The 20,791-nt window shown below is 39.7% G+C and overlaps 1 protein-coding gene across 1 annotated transcript in view; it reads right to left on the reverse strand.

Moving 5' to 3' along the window:
• The window catches only part of FAM135B (family with sequence similarity 135 member B), a 127,256-nt gene that overhangs the window by 63,829 nt on the left and 42,636 nt on the right, over positions 1–20,791 (reverse strand). The window contains exon 3 of the mRNA XM_041420809.1: positions 4,442–4,581. Within this exon, the coding sequence (XP_041276743.1) occupies positions 4,442–4,581 (140 nt within the window). The remainder of the gene's footprint in view (positions 1–4,441; positions 4,582–20,791) is intronic.

Here is a 20,791-nt window from a genome sequence, read left to right on the forward strand (position 1 = left end):
CCAGCATGGCCACAGGTATAGAGATGTGAAGGGAAAATTCCCACTTCTACATACTGAAAATATGCTTTCTCTTTTGTGATTGTCTCAAAATACCTTGAGATGTCTTTCATTAAATACCTATGCCTTTCATTAAGAAAAAGAACCCAAAAATAACCCCCCCCCCAAAAAAAAAAAACCTTTTTCGTTTTTAATTAATTGCTATCACTAAAAATCACAGTTGCTGGGCAGTGGCAAAAAAAGAAAAAAAATCATTACTGAACCTCATTCTGAATTTAAAGTAGGAATTCAGTATAGTGCTTCAGACAAAGCAAACCTCCTCCTCCTCCTCCAAATAAACAGGATGAAATTTTGGGTCTGTGCCCAGCACTGCTGAGCACCTGCAACAGCCACTGAGATCTGAGTCTGTGCTCCAAACAAGTTCAGTAGCTGGTGACACTCGCCCCAAACACCTCGAGGCACTGAGCAGATGACTGAGAGACCAAGAGATACTCCTCACTGCATGGGGTCATGCAGTAAACTGCATAAATTAGATATTTTTAATCCCAAAACTGTATTGAAGTCAGACTGATCAGAATAGTGCAAAACCCCTGTCTTAGGCTAGAAATAGGGGTATTTTATTCCTATCTGTTAAGAGGTGGGACAGTTATTTTCTATCCATTGGGCAGTTTTCTTTATCCCTTCCACAACCAATCCTCCCTGCAGGAGATATCTGCTGTTCATGGCCACTAAGTGTTCCTGCATGGCTGATAAAATTCCATCATCCCACTGGGAGAGGCTCTGCCCAGAGGGAGGAGCCAAGCATTCCTACCTGGATACAATCTGACCCTGGAACACCACAGCAACTTTTTCCACTTCATTCCCAGAGGTGTAGCTTTCTTCTCCCCTGCCTTCCCAGAGGAAGACCAGGCCCATCTACACCACCCCTGGACCTTCAGAGGAAAACTCCACCCTTCTCCAGGATCCCTGCTCCAACAGAACCACAGCTGGTACTGCAGGAGGGCTGAGCCACCATGGAATGGGACTGCTGCCACCACCCTGACCCACAGGTGCCTGGTCATGTTCTGACTCTGTCAATAAGGATTTTTTATTTGTTTATTTATTTATTTAGTTTTCCTAGTAAAGAACTGTTATGCCTCTTCTCATATCTTTGTGTGAGAGCCTTTTAATTTCAAAATCATAATAATTCAGAGGGAGGGTGTTTCCATTTTCCACTTCAGGAGAGGCTCCTACCTTCCTTAAGCAGACACCTGCCTTTTCAAACCAAGACAACCCCACATAAAACTGATCAAAGTTCCCACTACAGAGGTAATGTTTTTCCTTTTTCCCTCCCTAATATTTAACTATTTAGCCAGAATGTCAAACTGAATGATCTGGATGTACCAGATCACTTAAATTTCTCTGGAAAATACAAAATCTAAAATACTGTCTTATTCCAGCTTGCCTCACTCTGTTCTCTCCCTGATACTAAACTTTCCCTGAACAGGGCCAGCAAGGAAGAAGCCAGAGCAGTTATCTATTCTACTGCAGGATGAAAGAGGCAAAGCTTCTTCTCTAAAAAAAAAAAGAAAGCAAGAGCTTATGAAAATAAATTAGAGTTCTTTGTAGCAATAAATTCTGCCTCAGCTGTGCAATATTGTTTCCTTTGAATTCAAAAGATGCTGTACACTGGGACAATATAGAAAAGGACATCAAATAAACCAAAGACTTTTAAAGCACTATTTATATGGTGAAAGGCATGTTCAGTTCCATTTTTAGGCAAATAATAGTGTTTCCTTCTAATACCAGGCAAAAAAAAAAAAAAAAAAAAAAAAAAAATTACATATTTAAGTGTATCTAGGGTTATGCTAGAAGAAGAGGGGGAGGTTTAAAAAAAATAACAAATAATCTAATTTGGACATACACATTGGTTTTGTTGTTTGGTTGGTTTTGTTTGGTTGGGTTTTTTTTTTCTGAGTTGATATCAGCAAAACTTCCTGAGCAGCAGGAGGAACAATGCTCCCCTAATATAATATTGGATAATTCCAGCTCTGACAGCACAAACTGCATGGAGTGTATGAACTCAATACTTGCATTACCCAGACTAACTCCTTTTTCTATTTATCATAACTTCCATCCACAGATAAAAACAGTGAACAGAACCTTCAACCTCAACTAGGAAAAATTACCATAGCACACAAGAGGCACAAAAAAGGATTCACATCTGTTGTGTGCTAAATAAATTAAGAGTTATGAACACAGATGATATTTAAAACACTTTAAAAATCTCTAGTTGACTTGCCAACACCACATTGCAAGAATTTCATCCAACACAGGAGATTATGTGACAAAGATACAAAACTGTCTCTGAATAGTTGTGGATGCAGTAGTGGCACACTTCAGTCTCTCCCACAATTATATCAAATTTGCAAAGCTGTGGAGGACAAGACAACAAAGCAGAAAAAGAAGCCTAAATGCATTAAACAGAAGTGAATTGTGCTAATCTGCTCAATACACAAAAAAATTTTTACAGATCTTTATTTTTTGTATTTGATTCTTTAGAGTGCCTTTAGCAACTCATCTGGAACAACAGACCTGTTTATCTTCTTATTCTACATTCATGAAAACTCAAAGTTACTTCGTCACAAAGAAAAATTGAATATATCTGTGCAAATCCAGTCTGTAAGTACAGAACTGGGCAGTTGTCCTCTTCCCAAGGAGTCTCTAATGGAAAGCCAAGTGGTGCTGCACACAGCACATCAAGTCACAATGAGTTTTAGCTGTGAGGCATCTTGTGGGCTATTTTTTATATCCATTTCATGAGGTGCATTTTCTGAATAATGCAAAAATCATCAGAAATCATCCCTGCTCAACACAATGAAAACTGCTGTAATTTGAGGGGAGGGATATTTAGTCAGAGGTACTCCACAGAGGGAGGATAAAATTAATATTGGATAAAGCATGCTGGGACATTTTCCTAACAAATATTGATAGACTTGCATTTAGTAATTTTTCACATAAGCACAAATCAATAATTCTAGGGAGGAATAAATTGGTCACACCATCATTAAAAAAAGAAATCAAACCAAACCAAAACAGCAAAGGGAAAGTGGGAGAGAAAAGGAAGCATGTTAAGCTTAAATTGGGTTTGCAAGCTGTTTTAATTTAGATCTCTATATAACACACACATACACACACACATATATATGTATACTTTGAAATATGAAAAAAGAGGCAATAGGAATTGTAAAAATGACAGGTGAGTGTCTCTGGCCCTGAGTTCAACATACAGCACATGATTCACACTGGCTGTGTAGCTCACAGTGCCTCCTTTTGATGACTTGGCAAAGATGCTGGTGTCATGTCTCTTGTCACCACCGAGGCCAAGTAGCAATGCCATACATTTTGTATGGCATTGGTACCAGTCTGCCATTTGTATGGCATTTTGTACCAGTCCCTGGGCTGGCAAAGCACAGTGATGGCACATGGGACATGCCTGAATGCCATTCTACTGTGACACTCTCTCCCCTTCCTGTTTAAGATTTCAGCAAAACAGTTCTCTCCATGAACAAAGATTGCTCCACCCCTGTAGCTCCTGGGAACAGGAATTGCTGATGGAAGACTTTGGTTTCACATCAGTAAGATTAAACCAAAAGTGCTCTACAGGCTGGGTGTCCCAGATAGTGTTTTTACCTTGTGTGAGTGCTCCTGTTGGCTGAAGGAGTGGATGGAAAAAGGGGAGAGGGTTCTCAGCATGGACATGTTGTTGCTGAGGTACAACAGAAAGGAAAAGAATTGTGCATGGACTCTAAGGAAGGGAAGGTTCCAGCAGCTCTCCCGTGGGCTCCTGCAGTCATGAGCACCAAGGACAAAGGCCAGGAGACCTCTGAGGGATGGAAAGGGGCTGGGGAGCTGTAGAAAATATCAGTCACAAGAGAGAGGAGGAGAAGAGAGCAATAATAATGGAGTAATAATAATAGTAGCTGGTCCTAGAAAGAAGCAGCAGACTCCCAGTTTTCCCAGGTGGGACTGATCAGCACATCTGTGCTGAGTGATCCAGTGTGCAAATGATAAATTATGGTAGAGACACTTGAGTTTCTGATATTATAATTTACCAGAGTATATCAACATCTTATTCCACTGGAAATCCAAGATGTAGCCTGCTCCTTATAAACAGGCACAATGCAGAGGGTCTCTCTGACCTCATGCAGGGTTTTACAGTGTCAGCATGTACAAACAAATAAATCACAGGTATTTATGAGTACATGACAGTTGATCTCCTTCCAATGCAGCTGCTGGTGCATTGGTCAGGTAAACTGTGCCTTTGTCTCCAGCTGCTGCATTCATGAGGCTTCTGGCAGCACATGGACTTCTGAAATGGAGATACCTGTGCAATGCACACCTGAAGTTAAGTAAGAGGAATCCCAGCCCTGCTGGTTTTTACGTGCATCCCAAAACAACTCACCCTTTCACCATCCAGAAGCAGGTGCACTCTGAAGTTCATGGTCTCATTAAGAATGATCTCTTCATTTCTGTACAAAATCTGAAATATTCTGCTGTAAACATTGTTTTCATGAACGCAGGTCGAGCAAAGGCTGGAATCACCTGCACAAAACACAGACATACTCCTGGTGTGATTTCAGCACGGAGATTAATTTGTATCCTATGATTTCATTCCAGGGTTACCTAAGTAGTACTTGTAATTAAACACTTGCATTCTCAATAATTAATGGTAGTAGAGCAGGCTGTTATTGTGGGTTGCAGGTTCACAGACATGATATTTAAAGAAAACAAATGTTAAACTGTAGGCAGGCTGGATTTCAAAGTGAGAATACTTGATCCTGTCACAGCACTTATCCTATTAACTTTAATAAAAGTTAAAGCATCAAATGCTTAACTCGGTGCACTCAGCACCATGAGGACTGTGGGAGTTCACCTGTGAAACTTCATCTTTTACCTGCAATGGCCATCTTTCAGAAGAGGGATTTTTCTTGTCATTTCTGGTACTCCCAGAAGTTACCACATGGGAGGGGGGACAATAGTCAATAGCAGATTTTGTATGTAGAAACTGGAAGAGCACAGGCATCTTAAAATACAGAAACATAAAAATACAATCTTTTTTTCAAGATGCCTGTGTAATCTTTCAGGTCCTTGGCACATGTGAAAGATGCCAATTTGGTCCAAAAAAAAAAAAAGGATAAATCAAAGGAACTCAAGAACCAAAACTCTAAGCTTCTCCACATCAAATTCAGCCGATAGCATCACTTGTGTGCTGATGTATCAAATGATCACAAATAGGCAGCACATAAACTGAGGTGGGATTTATCCTTTCTAACTTTTAGGTGTTTCCAGTGTATGTATTTTATTTTGGTTACAATGGAGCCTATGGAATTTAGGACATAATTTTTAAAAAAATGTTTGCTTAATACTGAGGAAAATTTTTTCTTCAAGTCAACCACTTTTTAACCAATTCCCTTTTCAGTAAGAGGAAAAAAAACCTGTGGCTTGCTGAGCTATACAAACTCACATTGGAGGGAACATTCACTGTACTACAGTGAATGCCTTCCAGAGGAACAATGACAGTGTGATTTTTAATTGAACAACTGGGCACCCGAGTTAGGAACTTTCAAGGTTTGCCTTGGCTGGTAATCAGAATCCCCGGCTAATTCTACTTCCGTAGATCCAGAGCAACAACAGGTCACAAAATTTACTCAGAGCTGGTTTTGTCCCCTGCCAGCACTCAGTCCTGTAGGAATCTGAGCTTTTGAAATATAGTCCTTTAGCAAATGGTATTTTGGAACTCTTCTGACAAGGAGTGCTTAAAAAAGGTGTACCAGGATTAGTCCTCAGTGTCAGAGAGACAGATATGTGATCACCATCAAAAAGTCAGAAGGCAATCCTTTTTAGAAAGCATAGTTTTTCAGAAGGTACTTCTTGGAATTTGCCCATTTGCAGAATTGTTTTTGGCACCAGAAGCTATGGTAGGATTAAAGTCCAGGGGCTACTGGTTTGTCAAGATTCAAATCAGGACAGGTCTATTCTGCTGAGATTTGTATATAATTTGCTATCATAGGTCAGTGAGTCAAGACAGAGGATTAAATATTTTATGAGATCAAGTTTGGTTATATAAAAATAAAATGAGAGAAAGGACTTCAAAACAACCCCAAAAACACACAAAAAAAAGGTACTGAAGAGAAATAGACAAGTGAAGGGAGTTTTGTCATTATAAAAATTAGCTTAGTGGTGCCAGTCTGCTGGAACTGGAATAACATGGACACTGAAATAAGTCAAAAAATAAAAAATTATATGGGGAAAAATTGACTAAATGACAATAAGACAAATAAAACTTGATCTAATTAATTAGCATAGAACCATAGTGCTGCCATCCAGGCTACATTCAAATAATCTTCCTATGACTGACTTATCAAGCACACCCAGGAGCAGCCCAAGTATTTCATCTGGCTGCTGTCTTCCCTCCCCCAATCTGCACACTAGTTATGCATGAATCCAGGCAGCCTGGATAAATACATATTTATTTTCATGTGCTACACCAGTAAGGCTAGAATGTTTCAGCCTGATTAGCTCTTCAAAAGCATGCAGTCATATTTATTTTAATTTAAATCTCATGATATTTACAGACACTGCAAAAATCATATTAGAGGTATAATGCATTCTTAGTCCTAGCTGGCAGACAAAAGAAACTTTACATTATTTGATTTAGATATTGATATACTGGCACTCTTCTCCTATAGAAAGTTTAATCTCATTTTCTTTTCAAACACACTCCTGAGCAGACCACTCCTCGTGTGTAATTGCTTTAGGAGCTGGATTTGCAAGGTGGCCTTAGGAATAATTTCTCTTGTTGGACAGGTCAAAGTCGATGTCATGCTACAATGTTTGGGGCTGCCTCAAATCAGAGTATGATGAGCCAAAACTCACTCATTTTTAAGCAGGGAGACCTCCCTAGCAGACACCTGGCAGAGAACTACAGCAGATGGGTGACTGATCCCCCCCTAAACACATCCATCCCTGCCTACTTAAGTGGCCACATGTGGCTTCTTCCCCCTCTTAGAGAATGACCTAAGGCTGCAGCAGGGATTTCCTCAGAGGAAAGCGTGGCAGTCTTGGCAGTGCTGACAGCAATGCAGGGATCCTGCCTCTCAAACCAAAGGGGAATGACAACATCTCCACAGATATTTTCGTTCAGGCTGCAGCACCTGCTGGTGTATTCTGTGCTTCAGGTACAGGCAGGGACCAGGGACCTCACTCTACTTGAGCTTCCTGCACGAACTAGAAGCAGTTGCTGATCCAAACATATCCTTCATTAGTCTACTCCATGAAAACATCATAATCCAGCTACCTTTTCCAAACTTCCCCTAGTTCCTGGGATTCCTTCTGAAACCAGTGTCTCTCTAAACCCCAGGTGTGTCTGCTGGCAGATGGTGGCACTGAGGTTGGGGTTTGTCACAGCTGCCATCGTTCAGAGAGGGTTGCTGGCAGAAGGCACAGCAGGTGTACCCCCTGTTCAGGAGACACAGCAGATGCATCCCTGTGCTCACACAAGGGCCTCTGTCCTTTGGCACAAAGCACAGGAGGTGTGAGAGAGAAGATTGGCACCATGGGTTTTCCCACATCTCTTTCTTGTACAGCCTCAGCTGTTCAAAAATCCCAGCAGTCGCAGGCAGCCCAAAGGAGACAGACACACTGTGTGGAAGCTGCTCCACTCCCAGGTGAGATCAGGAGCTAAAACTCTACTGACCTGCATTTATTCCACAGTTTCAAAGGCCTGAGCTTTGGTGAATTCAAAAAAGAAAGTCTAATTCTGTGGTAATGAATTTTTGATTCAGGAAATTTCCCTGCCAGGAGATTTATTTGGGACATATTCAGTATTCCTTGTGCTAGAAAGAATCCTGTTTTCCTGTCTCCTCTTCCTAACTGTCTATTCCATTTACTGCCTATTATCTTTGGGCTGAATAATTCTTCAGTTTATCTGGAAAGCAAAAGAACTCAGGGCTGTGAGAGCCATTGCAAGTATGAAGAGGAGAGTTGTGTTCCACAGGCATTCAGAGAAGGAGAAAAGCCTTTTTATGCATCCATCTCTTCCTATTCTTTCCTGCCATCCCACCATCATTCCTATAAATTCCTTCACAGGCTATTGAACGATAGCATTTTTTAAAAGGAAGGGGGAAAAGGCTCTTTGCACCTATGGATGCTTTCATGCACAGGGTGCTGGCACAGACCAGTCACTACAGCATGTCCTGCTTTCCCTCTCTCCCGTTTACAAATCTTCCAAGTGTCCCCAGATACACTCTAGTCTACCTAACTTTCCCATCTGGGTGTTTCTATAGATGGAGCTTTCTAAATATTATTGCAGCACATCATACAGAAATTACTCATCTCTTTAAAGATTCAGAGAGAGGTTATTTACATCCTGAAGGGCCTCAAAAATTCTCTCCAGATAATCTTATAAGAAATGAAATATGTGACCTGTAAACAATTTTGTTACATATTTAAAACCTAATTTGGTGAGAATAGAAACCATGTAATTCTAACCACTGCCAGGACAAAGGCACTGAGGTGGGTTGGGGTAGTGAATATCTGAGGGAAGGGAGGGAAAGGGAAAGGGAAAGGGAAAGGGAAAGGGAAAGGGAAAGGGAAAGAAGACCACCAGAAGCCTTAGTCTTGTACAGAGACATGTGACAAACCTCAATCAAGCCCACTTAACCACAGCTTTGATGTTGACAGTAGGTATAATTTGATAAAGTAGATAATGAAATCATCTTGACAGTTGTGCTATTTGTGTTTTGAAGGAGTGTGATATGCCAGAACAATTGGCATTTCTCATTGAAAGCAATGAAAGTGTTTTCTGAACACTGAACTTCTGTTCACTGAAACTGAAGTTCAGAAACACAGAAAGTGTTGCTGGACAGACTGGCAGTGCTCCTCAGCTGGTGCAAAGCTGTGACAGGAACTCAAATTTTCCTACTTTTCAAATATTCTCATTTGTGTAATTTCCCCCAAGAGAACCCTCACACCACTCCCATTCATGTGAGGAGAGGGAAACATTTCCAAGGAAAAGCAATGGAAGATTGTGGCAATATTCTGCAGGTCAGAACAGTTCCCTTGAAATTTCTAAGATCCTAATGCACACACCAGATAGATTAGCACTCCTTCTCCCAAACTCCAATGGTCAATTAGCCCAATTGTTCACTCCAGGAAATCCAAATTATACATTTTTCAACTCTGAGCATTTATAGCATTCTTTCTCTGGTTTCACCATGCCTAAATTATAGGCATATCACTTTCCTTTAAAAGTTTTTTTATTTTTATATTTATTATTATAGATTATTTATTCTATTACTTTTTATTTTATTTCTTTTAAAATGCTTTTATTTGATCACTCCTTTTTTTTTTCTAACTGCTATAAAAATGGTTTGAGAAGTTTCATGATTGTTGTAGATCAATAACTTAAATGCTTTTATTTGATCACTCCTTTACTCTTTTTTTTTTTTTTTTTTCTAACTGCTATAAAAATGGTTTGAGAAGTTTCATGATTGTTGTAGATCAATAACTCTCCCATGGAGCAATGACACATGCATATCTCAGCCTCTGATTTCTGCCAAGGAGAGACTCTGAAATGGCAAAGTCTTGGTGTAGCTTGATGAAACTTGAGATAAAGTATTTCCTCAGAGCCACCAGAGTCACATGAGCCCTTGCTGTTTGCAAAGCAATAGGACTGGCTGGTCCTTGTGCCCTCTGCATTGTGTCTGCTGTGTCAGTGACTGGAGTGCTCCAATCTCATCAGCTAGAATCTTTCCATAATCACATTTTTGATTGTGCTTCCTCATGATGTCTCTACCTGCCAAAAAAAAACCTGGAATCAATGTCAACCAACAACCTTTTCAAGGATGATAAGCACTCCAGTATGCAAACCCAGATTTGCCCAGCAGTATTAAGCTTTGAGAAGTCGTGGAGGTCTGTTCATATTTATTTTTTCAAGGCTTTAAAACATAAATTCCTTGTGGCACAGCCCTTATCAAAGAACCAGTGCATGAGGGAATGTTCCTCTGATAGGAGGATACCTTGAAAGCCATGAGTGAGTTTGTTTTGGAGAGGTTGAAAAGAAAAGTTAAAAGTCCTTCATTACCTCACTTCACATTACTTTCTAGCTCTTCTTCCAACAGGCACTCGAAGCATGAAAAAAACCTTGGAGTTGGTTCTTTGATTTATTTTAAGGTTACTATCATACTAAGAATATTTTTTAATAATGTTAGATTTCTCCACACAACCAGGAGTGTGAGACGTAAATGAAACATGAAAAATTTGTTTCTCCAAAAGAAACACATTAAAACCTCCTGCACAGAGAATTATATCCTACACAACTTTTCTTTTAGACCTGTAGGTCTTGGCTACAGAATGCTGAGAATTTCAGGGGAAACAACATACTTATACCCCTCTGTATATTTTTTGTTTAGTATAGTTGAACTTCTGATTTTAACAAATGAAGAGCGGAGACAGTATTTATCTGAACTCTGTCCTCTATTCTGAAGCCCATAAAAGTATTATTAATTAATACTTTTTCAAAGTAAGGAGGAATTGTGACAATTCAGTCCTTACACACTGCTGCTGAAAACATTACATTGCTTCCTATTCCCAATGCAAGGCAGAGAACAAAGAAAGCAATCTTTTTGTTATTATTCTAAATATAAAATTACAACTCCAGGCCTTTGAGGACAACTTCAGGTTTACAACCAGCTTTCTCTAGAATTAGCTTTCTGCAGTTTCATGAGCACTGTGTCAGAGGTTTAAAATAAATAAGGAGTGCTTAACAGTCAGGAAAAATCCATATGGAAAACAGGCCTAACTTCAAATCTAGCCTCTTTAATGTCTTTATGACTATAGCATTGGAAATTAGATAATTACTCAAATGGTGGCAACTTCTTGAATCTCTCTTGCTATCTGGGAAAAGCAGTATTATTATGCTGCTATTCAGATAAATGGAAAAGCAGGATTCTGCTAAATTTTGCTTTAATGAAAGAGATGTTCTTCAATAATATAGGGAAATCAAGATAATGCAGCTGTAAAAAGAGCTTTACTGTAAATGTTTCTTTATAGATACTAGTGCACACTTAAACATTTGCATTTCAGCCTAATTCATGGCCATGAGAAGCATATCATACTTGTGTTTGCACACAGGAAAATCTCAGAGGCAGATGATATCTTTAAAGGCAGATGGGTTCATTCTCCCAGGTCACTCGTGCACAGACAGAGGGAGGGCACTGCAAGGCACTCACTTGAGAATGAGCTGTGAACGTTTTGAAACTTTCCTACCCACAAACCTTATGCTGCTGCCCACACAGCCATGTGGTGTCAGCAGTTCATGGGATCTCTCCGGATCCGCCCCTGTGGAAAGCCGGCTGTCGGTAAATCCCAGCAGAAGGCAGCTTGAGCCCAGCTACGTGACCTCGCCCTGGAGCCACTTGGAGGCAATTGCACAGCCAGTTAAAGAGGGGTGAACAGGGAGGGTGACAATAAACAGGTAGAGAGAGCATCATAAAATGCTGGAGCCCTGCATGCTGAGAATTTCACACTTTCTGTGCTGTCAGGCACTGACCCCTAAGAGAACACTGCCTTTGACCTGAGGCCGTGGAGAAGGCTTCCAAAATTGAATGACAGAGCTGAGTTGATGAGTGTGTAGTTTGAATAGAAGTTGTAATATCACATGGTGGGAAACTTAGAGTTTAAGGTTTTAGAATATAGTAATATGTATAGAGCTAAGATGGAGGTTTTAGGGCTGGTCCTTCTTCTTTACCTTCTTCTTCATGGGTTTGGGTGGTACTTTGTAATTGGACAGAAAATTCCACATTGTGCGGCATGGGTGATTAGTTATTGGGTTAAAAGCAAACATAATTTAGGTGTCATTTCTTAATTGTACAGTTTATCATTAAAAGACCTTGTAGAGAGAGATACGTGGCCATTTGGTACTTTGTTAGAGCAAAGTACTGTAGAACTCACAGCTTGTGAGACTGTGCATTGGATAAGAGCTAATAAACATGTGAGTCTGAACAAGGAATACTGTCTCACAATTTAATCTCAGCCTTGGCAAAAAAGAAGCAAAGAACCCATTAATAAAATAATCACAGAATCACACAATGGTTTGAGTTGGAAGAGATTTTAAAGACCCTCTAGTTCCAATCCCCTGCCATGGGCAGGAGCAGCTTCCACTAGACCAGGCTGCTCCAACCCCATCCAAACTGGACTTGAGCATCTCTAGGGATGGGGCAACCACAGCTTCCCTGGGCAACCTGTGCCAGGGCCTCACCACCCTCACAGTAAAATATTTCTTCCTAACATTTTATCTGAATCTCTTCTCTTTCAGATTAAAACTGTTGCCCTTGTGCTATCCCTATTTGTGTAAAAAGTCTCTCTCTCACTCTCTCTCTTTTTTAAGTACTGGAAGGCTGCAATGAGGTCTCCCCAAAGCAATCAAAATCTGATTCTGGACTAGCTGAAATCCACCTGCCTGTAATCTGAGTGATCTCTACAGCAACCTGGTTGGTACTGCCATAAATATAACCCAAATCTCTCTCATGGATGGCCATCTCCCTCATCCTCCATGAAAATGCTGTTCTATTCCTTGGCTTTTATCATCTGAAATTCCCACTAACCTTACAAGCAGAGCTGGTTCTTGCTCAGAACTCCTACCAAAAAAAATAAAAAAAATTAAAAAAAAATGGCCATCTCCCTCATCCATCCATGCAAATGCTGTTCTATTCCTTGGCTTTTACCATCTGAAATTCCCACTAACCTCACAAGCAGAGCTGGTTCTTGCTCAGAACTCCTACCAAAAAAAATAAAAAAAATTAAAAAAAAAATAAAAAAAAAAAAATCTTAAATACTTGCAGACCACTCTATTGTGGTATATTAGAGAAAATTAAAACATGTAAGTATTCCTCATATGGAGAGTAGGCCATCTTTCCAGAACCTAACAAGCACTGTGCTGCAAAATGTAAGCTAAGGAGACCAGAAAACCTTGTGCAAATATTCCTGTTTATCTAACTTTCTTTTTTTTCCTTTACCATCTGTTGGAGCCATATGCCTTCTTAAATAAGAGCTAATTATAGGTCTCCATCAATACTAATCAAACAGTGGTAACTGTTGCAAATTTCAACTGGAATTTCCATTTGTCCTTGATAAAAATTCATCCAAACCAGGTTCTGAGAGGGTTGTCTTTCTCTGGTTTTCTGGACTTAGGTACACAGCAGTTAAAGCTGTCACACTCATGTCTGTGTTAGACATGGGAGAAATTCATAAAAAGCTGTGGAAGTAGTGAGAGCTAAAGTACAACTCCCAAGCACATTAGGGGGGTGACTTTGGGACAGAAAATGTCTGTGTCTGATAAATACCCACTGACATGCTCTGGAGCAGGGCTCTTGGTGATTTGAGTTTCCCTTCACCACCCCTGTGCTGCTGTAGTGAGTGAAAGAGAGGAAAGAAACAACTTTGTCACAAAATCATCTGGCTTTTAGCACTGAAGAATTGGAGAAAAGATAGATTCAATACTAAAATTAAATTCTGGAAGAGAGATTCCAGCCTATTTAGAGAACAATATGTCTCCTAATGAGCTCAAAAAAGACGAGACTTCACTTTCATGTCCAATGAGCATTTGTATAAATGTCCATTTGTATAAATGTCAATTTGTACCATTCAGGCAAATGTTTTATGTCTCCAGTGTCAATATTATTCTGCTTTGCTGTGTAATGTGAAAAGACAAAAAAAGACTGAAGGATAAAAAATAATCCAGTCCTAAATATGGCAAATGAACAGTTGAAGTGCCTTTTGAAAACCCCAAATACTAAATAGCTCTTTCAGCATCACAAGACTCTGGCAACTTCAGACTGTTGTACTGACCTTCCAGGAAGTTTAGAACTATTCTAAAAGAAACTGAGACTAATAAAAAAAACAAAATAAAAGAGAAATGAAAAAAAAAATGGTTTTAATTCATTCCACCCATCAGGTAGAGAGTTATTTCCCATTATAACCACCAAGACCTCCCCATGGAAGTGAGGGGTGCACAAGGAAGAAAAAAATCACTTCAAGAATTTCATTTCAACTAGTCTTTTCCTCTGGCTACCAATGGGAAAATTATCTTCCACTTTTCTCACCACTACCCACATAATGCTTTGGCAGCTGGGAAACCCCAAATGTTTAGAGGTCTAGAAATGTAAAAGTTGAAATACATATATAAAAGTGTGACTATCTGTATTTTACAGACAAGCATAGGTATTGCATTAATCCACTGGTTATTCCCTTAGTGTCTCACAGCATATCTGGCACCCTCTCATCAACACAGCAGCTATGGATTCAAAAAGAAGTTAAAATTCCAGACTTAAAGTCAAACTAGAAAATAAAGATTTCCGTGATGTATCTGTAACACTTTGAAGTCCTCCATCAATGGGAGCTAAATGCTTAGATTGGGAACTAAATGCTTCCTAATGTGTTATTTCATTGTCTCCTGTGTTCAAGAAGGTGATGGAAATGGTACATTTACCAAATTTTTATCTTGAGCACTTTGGCCAGTTCCACTTTACACAGAGGGTAAATTACTTGAATTGAATATGTAAAGCATTTTATGACAATCTAATAAAAAATATGAGAAAAAAACCCCTAATTTTTCACATGTACTATGTAGTGTCTAATATTCCAGTCTAAAACAAAAATCCTCAGGATTTAGAAAGTCTTCAGACTTACAAAAAAGGCTTCAAGGTCCTACAGATTTTTTCTCTCTGTGTACAATAAAATAATGAGGTATTTCACATCCTTTCTATGATTAATCTTGAGAGTAATTAGAGATAGAGATACAAGATAGAGATACAAGAAATCTGATATCTCAGCTGTAGCTGCTGCAGGTGAGGGTCTTTCATTCCCCAGCCTGCAAGTTCAACATACAGTGTGATGTTCAAGGTGGGTTTGTCACACCCACATCTGCAAAGGGATCCCTCTACATTAAGAGTTTTCCTCCACATTCCACTGGACCTGTACAGATCCCTTGCTCATTCATGAGAGACTTGATCCTACTGCCCAGGTGGTCTCTGATTCTGATTGCTAGATTTGATATTTATATATAATGGGAGAAAAAGTAGAAACACATCCAGTCCTTACTTGCACATAAAAAGGTGGAAGAGCTCTACAAGGCCCTAGGTCAAGATGATGTGCTGTTAATTATATGTTCCTCTCCTGACCCAAGTTCTTTCCATAAATTACAATACAATCCTTGCCCTGGAGACATTTCACATGTACAGTGCTTGTTTCTCAAGGCAAAGAAATTACAAAACAGCCTCCAGAAAGGAAGTGAACATGATGGAGACTGGCAGGGTCAGAGCACAGGTGAGTTGTGTCAAGGCCTCATGTTTTCAACACAAGTGTCACCAAAACCCTTGAAGTAGACAGACGTCAGATAGTTAAGCAAAACTATACAATTTTATCTGCTTTCTGAAGAGGCTAAAGGAATAAAAAATTATCCTAAATACTAACCCACATGCACACAAAAATAAATTTTGTTTCTTTTTGGGAAACAATTTCTGTTAAAAATAAAGCCAATATCATTATGAAGTAGCTTCTAAGTAAGTAAAGCATATTGCTAATTTGCCACAGGAACTGTTTCCATAAGCCATAAACTTAATTGAAACCCAAAATGTTCTTACGTTTGTTTTGTATCCTTTAAATACTCCTTTGAGCAGATATTTTTAAACTTCCCATCCAGCTGAGAAATGAGATCACTCCTTTCCTAGGTCAGCCAACTCTTGCCTGATTAGTGGTTTAATTGCTGTCTATACAGCTCAGCGCAAAAATACAATAGATTTTTTTTTTCTTATTTATTTGCTTTCCCAATTGGACTCCATCAAGCTCTGCCACTGCATTTTGTTTTGTTTTGGGTTTTTTTTTTGTTTGGGTTTCTTTTTTTTGCGTTATTTTTTGGGTTTGTTTTGTTTTGTTTTGTTTTTTCGGTGTTTTTTTTTTCTCCTTTGTTTTTTTTTTGGGGTGGTGGGGTTTGGTTGGTTTTTTTTTCAATTTTTTGTTATGCACATCATCTCAGTTGAAATCCTCAGGCTTCATTTGCATCACACAGATATAAATCAGCAAGAGACCAATCCTTCTTTGTTGAGGCAGGTCAGGCAGGAGCCATTTGGGTTTCTCTTTGGGTTCACTAAAGTGCATTACTTTTCTCCCTTCCTGTGATGTGCCAAAGGTATCATTAACTGCTCTCTTTCTTTGGATTTTCTTGTAAGACCATTCATTGCCTTCAGTCTGAGTTAAGGGCCACTCAAGGAAAGGATCACTTATTTCTTTCTGAGCAGTCTGGGTTTTACTTGGCATAAACTTTGCATACACATCACAGTTCTGCAGTGAGCTCTTAAATGGAGCAATCACCGTAAGATAAAGCACCTTGCATCTATAACCACACCTGCCTTTCACAACAAAACCTATCTAAGACTTTGAAATTGAGATGGGCCAAATCCTCTTGATCCAAAAAATCTCATATAACCTCCCCTGCACTGAAAGTTTTAAATGTCTTTACCTCCCCAAGTAGAGGAAAAAAAAAAAAAAACCACCAAAAAAGGCCTTACAGCCACTATAGAGAGTAATCACTCTAAGTTATGGTCAGCTGCTAAAGCTAATCCTGAAAATCAACAGCAAACTTGGGAAGGAACTCAATGAGTGGTTTGGGTTGGAACGGATCTCAAAGCACTCGGATCTCCAGAGAGATCTGGATCCCTGTGCTGTTCTGGGAGACATGAGGCAAATCATGACAAGATGCTGTGCCTCAGTTTCCCACCTATTAACTTCTCCTTTGCTTTGTCTCTCATTTAACCAGTTCACACTTAGAGAGCTGAATATTTCTTCAGTATTGCCACACTGCTTCCAGCTGCTGTCTCTACCTTGGCTGAGAAATACTGCTGAGCTTGGGATGTAAGTCCTTTATGGCCCCCACATGGGATAAATTGTGCTGATATTTCCTTAGATATTTTTGCCTAGTGACAATCATACTTTTATTTGTCTAAATTTATCCATCAACATTCCCAATAATTTTGAAACTAACGACTCCAAGTGCAGTCCGTGGAGACAAGTTTAAGCTGACAATATTCAGGATATGATTTACAAGGTTGGAATTGAAGTCCATTTCCTGGAGGCATTGTAACTTACTACAAAGTTCACAGAAGACAACAGGAGAGACTGCTGCAGCTCCTTACAGCTAGCTCCCTTCCTAACTTTTAAACTCTTTCCCAAAAAATGATAGTATGAATATTATATATTCAAATGACATAACTTTGGAAAAAAATGTCATTTCTGCTGTTATAGTTAAATTAATTTGATGGCAGGAAAGTCTGAGAGAAATACTGGAGATTCCAACTAGAAAATGTTCACAGAATCCCAGGATCACAGAATTGTTAGGGTTGGAAGGGACCTCTGGAGATTATCTAGTCCACTCCCCTGCCAAGGCAGGTTGCACAGGAACTCCCCAGGTGGGTTTTACATGTCTGCAGAGGGAGTCCATGACCTCTCTGGGCAGACTGTTCCAGTGCTCTGCCACCTTCCTTGTAACAAAGTTCTTCCTCGTGGTGAGGTGAGGTGGAATTTCCTGTTCTTTAGTTTATGGTCTTTGCTCCTCATCCTGTCACTGGGCACCACTGAAGAGAGTATGGCTCCATCCTCTTGGCACCCACCTTGGAGATATTTGTTTGCATTGAGCTCAGTCTTCTCTTCTCCACAATAAACAGGCCCAGCTCCTGAAGTTTCTCCTCTAAGAAAGAGGCTCCAGACCCCTCATCTTGTTTGTGGCCTCTGCTGGACCCTCTCCAGTAGCCCCTTGTCTTTCTGGAACTGAGGACACCAGAACTGGGCACAATATTCCAGATGTGACCTCACCAGGGCCGAGTAGAGGGGCAGGATCACCTCCCTTGACCTGCTGGCCACACTTTTCCTGATGCACCCCAGGATACCTTTGGTCCTCCTGGCAGCAAGGACACTCTGCCATTGTTACACTAATCAGGAAACTACCTATGTAAAGCAGGGTATGAAGACTCAAAGCCAGTGAAAACAATCTCTCTTCTCCTTTCTATACTTTTACAAATGCCTAAAGCAAGATTTTTTTTTCCCACTACCCAGAAAATAGTGACTTAGGTTAAGCTTGTTCTACAGATATTAAGATGCTGAAAAAAAATTGCAGTGCCTTTTGAATAAGGCATTTTTCTACATGCCAATGTCCAAGCAAGGTCAGCTGCCCTTGAAAATGAGAGCTATAGGAAATCATGTAAGAGTCCATGGATATGAATCACTGGGAAACGACTAAGAGTTAGCTTGTACTTATTCAAAATCAATAAAGAGAATTTAAAGGCTTGAGAGGAATATTTCATGCAAAAAAAAAAAAAAAAAAAAGGACAAATTTTTTTGCAGACAGATTTTTCAAGATTTTCCATCCTGTTGATTCTACCATTTGTGAGCTAGCCCTGTAACAATGATCAGAGCTGGAAGGTGACAGTAGGAGCTATGGTGAAACCCCCTTAACAAAATAAACTTCAAATATGAGACATGCAGAGTCAGATAAGGTGGTTACAACAGTGTTTTAAGAGGATTTTGTGCTTCTCTTTTAGGTATTTTTTAAAACATACAGCGTTAAGGACAACACAAAACCATGGGCCAAATTCTAATCTTGTTCCAGTGACCTTAGCATTGAACTTCACAGTAGGCACTCTGTTCCAGCTTGACCAGATACTTGGTCTGGGGTTCTGACTAAATTACAAGTGACTGGATTAAAATCCTGGCTCCATGTTCCTAAAGCTGGATCATTAATACACACAGAATCACCCCATACTGTTTATACCAAAATCTGGGCAAGGTCTCCCAGTTCTCTGAAGCGTTATCTAGCCAGCAGACCTTTCTGCAGGAAGGAATGGTTTTTAGAAACTCAGGAGTTTTGGAAAAGTCACCAGTTAAGAAAATTGGAAAAAAAATTACTTTTCTTTGAAAAACATTCCTTTTCTGTGTTTTTTTTTTTTTCATTGCAGCTGAAGTTCTGCATAGGATAAAGACAAGGAGGTTCTTCCCAAAATTGAATCCTGCAGACACTGTGTCTAAATCAGCCAGAATTACAGCTGAACAGCTGAGCGAATCTTAATTTCTACAACCAGATGAATAATTTAAAGCACACTAACATCAACACCTGGTAAATGTTTTTTTAGTCTTATTGCAGTATTCTTCATTTCTGCATTTCTCTGGCTGAAATTACTCAAATTCAACTGGTTTTCTTTCATACTTTTAATATGTACTTTGATGTCTTTTTGAGAAAACACTCTGTCAGGCAAGAACTGCAAGTGCACCAGTTTCAAGAAGATTTAATGTGAAGCTGGGTCAGCACCTCTGAAGAGAACTCGTGCTGGAATGGCAACTCTTTCCTCAGTGCAGCTGTGCCTTTCCTGCTTGAGAACACTCTTGAGTCATTTGCCACTGGGACACTTCTGGGAACTCTCTCAAAATATACCAAAAAGGGATGGTTTCCCACTCAAGCCTGCAAAGCTGAAAAAAACAAAAACTGCCTACTAGAATGGTTTTGTTTCTTTCCTGCTTCAATTATCTAAGATGTTTTGTAAGGCTGAATTCTTCCTAACTGAGAGTGGCTTTTCCCTTCATGCTGGTCCCTTTCAGCAGCAATTGTATGTAAAGGGCTACCTTGCACTCAGATTGTCTCAAAACTTGCAACAACAAGGATCTGATGGAAAAGAGACATTCTGATCAACCCATCCAGCCACAGCTGTTACTAATCCTTTATCCTCTCACATAACTCCAGTAAATGAACTTTTAAATCAAGAATGCTTCTGAGGTCCCTTTGGCCTGTGCTGAATTACACTGGCAAGGATGGGAGTGATATCAAAATCAGTGCCTTAAATGTGAGGTTTGGGTAAGTGGAGAATAAACTTTCCAGTGGAGTATAACATATGCTATGACTAATCCCCATAGAGGCATTGCTTCTTCCTGAACCTTTTTGGAAAAATAGATTTGATAACTTCTCATGTGTACAAAATCACTACCAACACACTATATTACCCTGTCCTTCGTGTTGGAGAAGCCATTTGCATCAAGAAGTGTAAGTGAATACAATCAAACTCCTGTGCAGGAATGGGCTGCGCGCCTCGTGTGTCTATATTCCTCCTTTTCCCCAGGCTGCTGATGGACTGAAAATCTTGAAAAACAAAGACAGGGTTTTATCCTTTTTACCCATGAGTAAGTTCTACATCACAACTCAGACTACAAAGCACTTATTTAATCTATAGTTATCACCCTGTAAGAAAACAAAGTACCTCCTCCCACACTTCCCCAAACGTATATTCAGCATCTTCTTTTTCTGTGCAAGGCATCACGATTCTGTTTGCAATCACCAGGCAAGTGACCTCACAGAAACAGGGAAACACTCAAATCCCTTCAATTCACAGGAGTTTTCATTAATTGGCTGGCTAACAGGGATATATCTCCTCAGACACCCCCACAACCTTCAGCTGAACACAAGTGCAGGGAGCCTCCCCCCCCAAAGATGCTTGTCACTAATGAGTCTCAGCTTCCTTGCATAAGCCAATTTCCCATTCCACATAGCAATTATGTAAATGAAGGTGAAGTTCCTGATAACTTCCATTGGTTCCACTTGGCTCACAATTAAAAAGAAGAAAAACATTGAAAACCTTTTGCTTCAGTCTGGGAAAAGAACTGCTTACCCAGACAAAGAAAAAAAACGAAAAAGAAAAATTTTAAATGGGCTTTCCTC

The sequence above is a fragment of the Onychostruthus taczanowskii genome, unplaced genomic scaffold (genome assembly GCF_017590055.1).
Source record: "Onychostruthus taczanowskii isolate IOZ18803 unplaced genomic scaffold, ASM1759005v1 scaffold66, whole genome shotgun sequence".
NCBI classification, from domain to species: domain Eukaryota; kingdom Metazoa; phylum Chordata; class Aves; order Passeriformes; family Passeridae; genus Onychostruthus; species Onychostruthus taczanowskii.